Raw genomic sequence first — 7635 nt, forward strand, 5'->3', positions numbered from 1 at the left:
TTTGGAACAAACTGTAAAGGCAGCTGTAAATATTTAACATCTGCAACGTTAAAATTTCTCATGGACTTAAGTTACGATAGCAGCAGCTCAGCTCAGTCTGTATGCATCCATAACCTGGACCCGTTTTAGTTTTGTTTTCACTTCCTTTACAAAGAAACAAAAGCAGCGACTCAACAACAAGATTATTTGTGTACATCAGAAAGAACCAAAGTAAAAAATGTAACATCAGTTCAGCTGATGAAGACTGAAAACCGTGTGTTTGTCTCAGAAGTAGCTCTGTAGCGGTTCTCCCAGGATGTTCTCCCATCTCCTGAACCACCTTCTGGACCTGCTGCTCACCTCCCATCCCACTCATCTGCAACACACACACACCACACACACACACACACAGGTTAATATGAGATATTAAACTATTACATTCTCTATATAAAGACACCAGTCACTCATCCTAACGTCGGGAATAAAGGATTTATTTCCACCCAAACCAGAGGTTGTGATTGTTGAAACCTAACAGATGCCTTTTTAATCAAGTTTGATTCTGATTCTGTTCGGTTCTGATTCTGTGTCCACTCAACCTCCATCATGTCGGCCCAGGAAAAGGGGATGGTCTCCTGGCAGCAGCACCATGTAAGTTTACTTCAGTTTGGATGCCAACTTCCATCAGCATCAGCAGCGGGGAGTAACGACCCTGAGGGGGAGGGGGGGAGGAGAAGAAATTTCCTTGATGCTACATAAAGAAATAAACTTTCTATAAATCAGGAAGGTGTAAAGAACGTAGAGCCTGAGTGCGGTCTGTAAGTGCAGCCTGTACACGTGCTCACACGGAGGCGTCAGCTGTTTCACCTTGGATCGGTGGTCTGGTCTCCAGGAGATCGGGTAATTGAGGGTTTTCCCACTGAGCATGCGTCGGCCAGCGCCACCCGAAACTGCCCCACACAGGGATCCAGTGCTGGGTCACCCTCATGCTGGTACGCCTTCCCCCCCAGGGTGTTCCCAGCTCAACAGGGAGGAACGAGAGGAAACGGAGAACAGGAAGGAACGGGGAGGAACAGGAAGTGAACGGGAGGAACGGGAGGTAACGTGAAGGAACGGGAAGAACGTGGAGGAACGGGAAGGAACGGGAGAACGGGGAGGATCCCGGGAAGAACGGGGAGGAACGGGGAGGAACGGGAAGGAACGGGGAGGAACGGAGAGGAACGGGTAATCAGGTTAGATCTTGGTGCTTTTAACTCTATTTATTAAAATCAAAAAGGCCCTGCGACCTCCTGTGGACTCTTCATGTAACAGAAACATTTCCCAGAGTCTAGATCCTTTAAATAATCATCCAGAATTAATCTGTTCACAATTATGATGATTTGTGACACCGATTTAAACGCTGAAGTCTGCGTCCATCAACAGGAAAGACATCTTTTGAGTTATTTCTATATAAAAAAGCCCAAATGTTCTGATTCCTCTGTCTCTCTCTCTGTCTCTATCTCTCCCCGTCTCTCTCTCTCTCTCTCTCTGTCTGTCTCTCTCTCCCCGTCTCTCTCTCTCTCTCTCTCTCACCTGGTCGAGCAGGGGGCTCATGAGGGCGTCGGCTCGCTCTCTGCTGAGGAACCTCTGAGTGTCGTACAGGAAGATCTTATAGAGACAGTCGAGGACGTACTGCAGCAGCAGACAGCTTTTCTCCTCACCTCCTGACAGAGAGACAGCTGACAGACAGACAGGGAGAGAGACAGACAGAGAGAGAGACACAAAAACATCAATAAAAGAAAAGTGTAATTAACTGACAATTAGAATAAAAAGTAATGTAAAAACATAATTTCATTAATTAAATGAAAGATAAAAGAAAATAATAAAACATAATAAATATATCTGTTAATATGAAATAAAGTGTATAGTCACCGGGCTGTGAGCTGTTGGTCTGTCGCAGCAGGTCAGCGAACGCTTTCACCAGGTTTCCTGCAAACAGGACGAAGAGTCCTTTGAGCCGCTCGGCGATGCGGTCGGACAGTCGGTAGAAGGTCAGCTGACGCTCCTTACTGTCGGACTTACTCCAGTCAAACAGCTGCAGACAGACAGACAGGCAGACAGTCAGACAGACAGACAGACAGTCTCATCTGCAACCGGCTGCCTCAGAGCGAGGACGTTACCTTGAAGAAGAGCGGCCTGAACGTGACCTCGGACAGCTTCATCACCATGGCGAGCAGACAGTCGATCACGCAGCCCTCGATCTGCGCCGTCTTCTCCAGATCGCCCTGAACACAACACACCGAGTTTGTGTTTGTTCTGGTCACACAGACAAACAACAACAACAACAACAACAACAACCAGACGGTGAAGACGGCGGCGCTCGCACTGACCTCGCAGTGTTCAGCACGGAAGTCCAGAGCGGTGAGGAAGAAGGAGGTGAGCTCTGATTGGTGGAAGTTGAGCTGCTCTTTCTCCATGTGACTGATGTGTTCCTTCAGGATGCTCATCAGCGCCCCCAGCTGGGCCTGCAGGGAAACACACCTGATGTTAGCATTAACAATGAACGACAGAGCTAACGATAATCCAGCGAGCTCACTGTTGCTAAGCTAACTGGGGTTGTCCGGCTGGCTGTAGGTCTCAATACTATCAGACTTCTTTATTACAGCCAGTGGAGCTGCCCCCTGCTGGCTGTTAGAAAGAATGCAGGTTTCAGCTCTCACACCTTCTTGTCGACGACCACGTTGCTGTAGCACTTGCAGAGGGTGGGCAGTAGGACCCTGGGGGGCAGCTTGGTGGCGAGGGTGCTCCTGAGGGAGGTGAGACGTGCGGACAGCTGGGCGGTGGCTGAAGACGAGGACGAGGAGGAGGAGGAGGAGGAAGACTCTACCAGCCGAGTCAGCCGACACACCTGCGGGAACATCAGCATGTTAGTGCTACCTGGGAACAAAGCGCTCTGCGTTGGCGTGCAGCGTCTGTCACTCACCTGTAATGTGGCGTCCTGCAGGTACGGGCTGATGAAGTGCGGCAGCGTCTCGGTGACACGTTGGAGGGCGGTGACGGCGCTCAGCAGGTAGATCTCGTTGGTCAGCAGCTCCTTCCTGTCGGTCAGCGTGTGCAGCACCGCCGGCATCAACCTGCAGGACGACGGAGGAACTTCAGCCGATCTGATCGACGCTGTACGAGTCGTACATGAACATAAATATAAATAAATAACCTGCAGCCAGCATCCTAAAAGGCAGAATGCGTTACCTCGGTAACTGCGGGATGGCGAGGGCTTTGAGCGTGCTGACCACCTCGGCGATGCAGAGCAGAGCGCTGCCCGTCACGTTCTTCTCCTCCTCCGGCGACGTCACAATCTCCACCGTGCGCAGCAGGACGGGCACCATCGCCTCCTGGTGGTCGGAGCCAAAACTGCGACAGAGCAGCTTGAGGCTGTAGAGCGCCGTCTGCCGGTTGATCGCCTGCTCCGCCTCCTCCGCCGCCATCACCTTACCGTGACCTTTACCCACAATGCTCAGGAGGTCGCCGGTCAGCTGTAAGAGCGCAGTGACCTGCGACAGAGAGACGGATATCAGGAAGAATCGGTTACCAAGGGTCCAGGTTGGTTTTAGCCAACAATAAAGGGTTTATTAATAGTTACCTGTTGCTCCTCCCACTGCGTCCTGTGCTGCAGTTTGTTGTTCAGCAGCTCCATCGCTTTTCTCCGGACCGACGGCAGCTGGTTTCCCATCAGCCCTCTCATCACTGTGATGAAGGTATCCGTGGGCAACAGGGAGTTCACCTGGCCGACAGAAGACGAGGAGAAGGTGTAACGTAGAAGGTCACACACTCTTCACATGGAAACAGAACACGAAGGTTCAGGGAAATCAAACGAACCTTATCGAGGACGTCGTAGGCTTTATTGAGCAGAACTCTCCAGAACTTGGCGGTGGGTTTGTCAGCGTTCTCCTCCACACAGCGAGCTACACTGTGGATGTAACGCAGGATCTCCTCCAGCAGCCTGAAACACACACACACACACACACACACACACACACACACACTGAGACTGAAGCTCCTTACACAGTGGATAACATCGTTTGCTGTTGAGTAAAAACTGACCTCTGCTGCAGCTGCTGCAAAGACCCATCGTCAACGTCGTCACCGTCTGCGACCTGGAACACATGGAATGTTACTCAGATATTAGTTTATATTATATTATTAGTTAATATTAGTCATTACCACTGCTATATCTCAGGGCTATTATGGATTAATCAACAGCACAGATACAAACATTGATTCAATAATGTCACAATCAGAATAACTGATGGTTATCTTCATCGCATCAAATGATGTTGAGGAAACAAAATAAAGTTTAAAGAACTTAAACTGAGGTTAATGATGAACTTAAGCTCCACTGATGAAGATCATGTGATATGGTCTAAAGCTTTTCTCAGACTCACTCTTTGAATCTTGTTTATTCAGATTCAGATTCAGATTCAGAAAGAAAGAAAGATTCAGTTTAGTCTGATAGAAAGGTTTTTATCGGCTTGTTTATTTTATTGAATGGTACTGAACTCTGGTGGTTTTAAATGTTTGCTGCAGTTTGTCAGCTCATTCACAGAGTTTATTTTAACTGTTAGTTTGAGCCTGTTCACATGTAATCCTTGTGTAAATATTGGCCCTTTAATCTGTGTCACTACGGCAGCATGAGCCCAAAATAAACAGATTTCTGTGATTTAATGTCAATAAACGGATCAAAATGAGGCTGAACTAACATCATGATGGTGAATTCTGTCTGTCTGTGAGACGACGAGCAAACAGCTTTTAAAATGTTTGTTTTCTGAATGGAGTTTGGTTGATCGGGGCTCTGCTAATTCACCTTCCCGATGAAGCTGGCAGAGCCGAGCAGCTGAGCCATGAAGGACACGGAGAGGAACTTGAAGTGTCGCAGCTCTTTGCTGCTGTGAGCGTCCAGACTGAAGATCAGTGCCTCTGCCTTCTCCTCCTCCTCCTCCTCCTTCTTCCTGGTTCCTCGCCGGCCGACGGAGCGTTTCACCGCAGCTGCAGAGGACAGAAACACCCAGAATAAAACCAACTGACCAACGTACTCACACAGGATCTGGTTCTCCAGATAAACAGTAAAATGTGTTTGTGAACAGAATCTGGATCCATATCTGATCAGCACTGTTTGACAGTTTGATCTGAGTTTGGTGCGTTTTCATGTGTTTTTGTGTATTCTAGTCTGCTTTGACCTCAAATGGGAACCAATCCAGTTTACTAAAATGAACATCATGCCCTTGTATGGAAGCAAGACCAGAAACTCATCAGGAAACTGTTTACTGAGCTCATCAATCAACTTCTCCATAAGATTCAATAGGTGGAGAGTGGAGCTGCCCCCTGCTGGCTGTTAGAGAGAATGCAGGTTTAACCCAGAAGCTCTGTTTGATGTGAAGCAGCAGAAATGTTCATAGATAGATAACAGAAGTTGTTCCAGGTTCATAAGAGATTACTGAACCTGTCGCTCGGCATCTTTCTCATCTTTATGGTCAGCCCGGCTCCGCCCACATTATTTAATTCTCACCGTCGTCTTTGTCGTCGGGCAGCTGCAGGAGGAAGTTCAGGATGTTGATGATGGAGGTGAGCTGGTCGGTGACCTCGAACTGACAGCAGAGAGCGATCCAGAAGTCCACGTCTCTCTCCAGAGCTGCATCCTGCACTCAGAACACACAGACTTACTCAGAAACCTGGTCTCTGTGGTCCAGACTCTCACCAGTCCTTCTATAATCAGAGACAACTTGCCTTCTCGCTCACAGAGCTCGCCGTCTGCGTGGCGTGCAGCTTGAACAGGAGGAGCATTAGGACCCAGAGGAAGCGGGCGGGGCCCAGCGTGGTCACCAGCTGGGCGAGGATGGGCAGCCGCCGGTGATCGGGAACGTGTGGCAACGCGTCGGCAAACACGTGCACGATCCTCGTCACCACGGCGTCCACGTGAGACGAAGAGCCGTCGACGGATAGCTGCTGGGCCTGAAGAGTCAAACACAGACACAGATTCATCTGCTTTATGTGTTTAATAACTCATTTCATCATCTATGTCGATTTATTTCCACCAAACCAGAGTCGGTGATTTTTACAAATTATGAAGTTATGAATTGGCACTACACAAATAAAATTGAATTGAATTGAATTGAAACACTAACAGAGACGGACAGATGGTGCTTTAACGTTAACACTGTGACCGTCGTTGTCCTCTGCTAAAGAATGTGTCTCGTGTTCTCTGGTTGTTTCTTTGAGACCTCCTGTTCTATAATTATATATAATATATAAATAATGTTATATATAAATAATATTATATAAATAATATTATATATAAAATTATATTATATAAATAATATTATATATAAAATAATATTATATAAATAATATTATATATAAAATAATATATAAATAATATTAAAATAATATTATATATAAAATAATATATAAATAATATGATATATATATATATATATATATCATATTATATATAATATATAAACATTTTGTATATTTTGACCAATGAACTTTAACTTTTTACTGATTACTGAAAACATCATGAAAATAACAAAAAACATTCGACCCAAGTTGTATTAAACCAGAATAATCCAGCATACTGTTGTTGTATCACCATTATTATCATACATTATATCTCTAATGAAGATATTGTGTGTCTGAGGATCAATACCTTGATCAGAGCAGGTATAACCATCTGAACCGTCTTGTCGATGACTCTGAAGCTGTAGGCGTCGTCCAGTCGCATGATGTTGGCTCCCATGAAGGTGAAGATGGGCATGATGTTGTGCAGGACTTTCTCCTGGAGGACGAAGAGGAGACGGAAAAAGATTTATCTTCATATTTATACAGAGAGCGGACAGAAAAGGAAGAGAGGAAGACAATGTGTGTCTGTTATTAATCCCAGCTCTCGGTTTTACTTTACTATGAGCTGAGTTAGCCGATCAACCAAACTCCATTCAGAAAACAAACATTTTAAAAGCTGTTAATCTGAATTCAGACTTTTTATTAATCAGCATCATGATGTCGTAATTTCAGCAACACATTATTACATTTATTGACATTAAATCACAGAAATATCTGGTTATTTTGGGCTCAACCCGCCATAAGTAAGTAAACACAAATGATCCTGCGACTATCAAAATAAGATTCATTCATTCTACCATAAAAAGGTAAAAATGAACTGATCTGAGTTTTAAAAAAGGTAAATCAAACTGTAAACTGACTATTTGTTCACTCACAGGTAGGTGAGTTCTTTTATTATTAATTCTAATAATTCTTTTTATTATTGATTAATGCGTTGGTCCATAAATGGTGACAGATATTAATGTAACTGTCACAGAGGACAAAAGAAACCTGAACATTTTCACATCTGAGTCGCCGACACTCAGACATTGTTTCCTGACTAATGACTGCAGATGATTTTAATTGAGTATCTGACAATAATGGACTAACGGTTGCAGGTGTACTCACAGGGAAGATGGTGGCGGCGGTGCCCAGCAGCAGCAGAGTTGTTGTGCGTCTGCGGCATGTCGGACGCTCTGATGCACTGAACCACCAACTCCACACTGAACTTATCTTCATCCAGGACGTCTGCAGAGAAAATCACAGAGAGGTTCTGTTTGAGTCCCTGCAGCGGAAAACAACAGC

General features: G+C 45.7%; 1 protein-coding gene across 1 annotated transcript; it reads right to left on the reverse strand.

Annotated features, from left to right (window-relative positions):
• Positions 1 to 1353: 1353 nt before the first annotated feature.
• On the reverse strand, positions 1354 to 7579 carry heatr1 (HEAT repeat containing 1). Its single transcript, XM_035658463.1, has 15 exons — positions 7459 to 7579; positions 6659 to 6787; positions 5737 to 5961; positions 5519 to 5648; positions 4817 to 4998; positions 4057 to 4109; positions 3832 to 3955; positions 3596 to 3736; positions 3205 to 3506; positions 2939 to 3089; positions 2678 to 2863; positions 2346 to 2480; positions 2136 to 2240; positions 1888 to 2050; positions 1354 to 1694 (listed from the first exon to the last, which is right to left on the reverse strand). Exons 1-15 carry the CDS (start codon positions 7567 to 7569, stop codon positions 1369 to 1371), a joined length of 2463 nt encoding a protein of 820 aa, XP_035514356.1. The 5' UTR covers positions 7570 to 7579; the 3' UTR covers positions 1354 to 1368.
• Between the last annotated feature and the right edge of the window lie 56 nt (positions 7580 to 7635).

Source organism: Morone saxatilis, unplaced genomic scaffold (assembly GCF_004916995.1).
Source record: "Morone saxatilis isolate NCDOM2014 unplaced genomic scaffold, NCSU_SB_2.0 Contig1, whole genome shotgun sequence".
Classification (NCBI taxonomy): Eukaryota; Metazoa; Chordata; class Actinopteri; family Moronidae; genus Morone; species Morone saxatilis.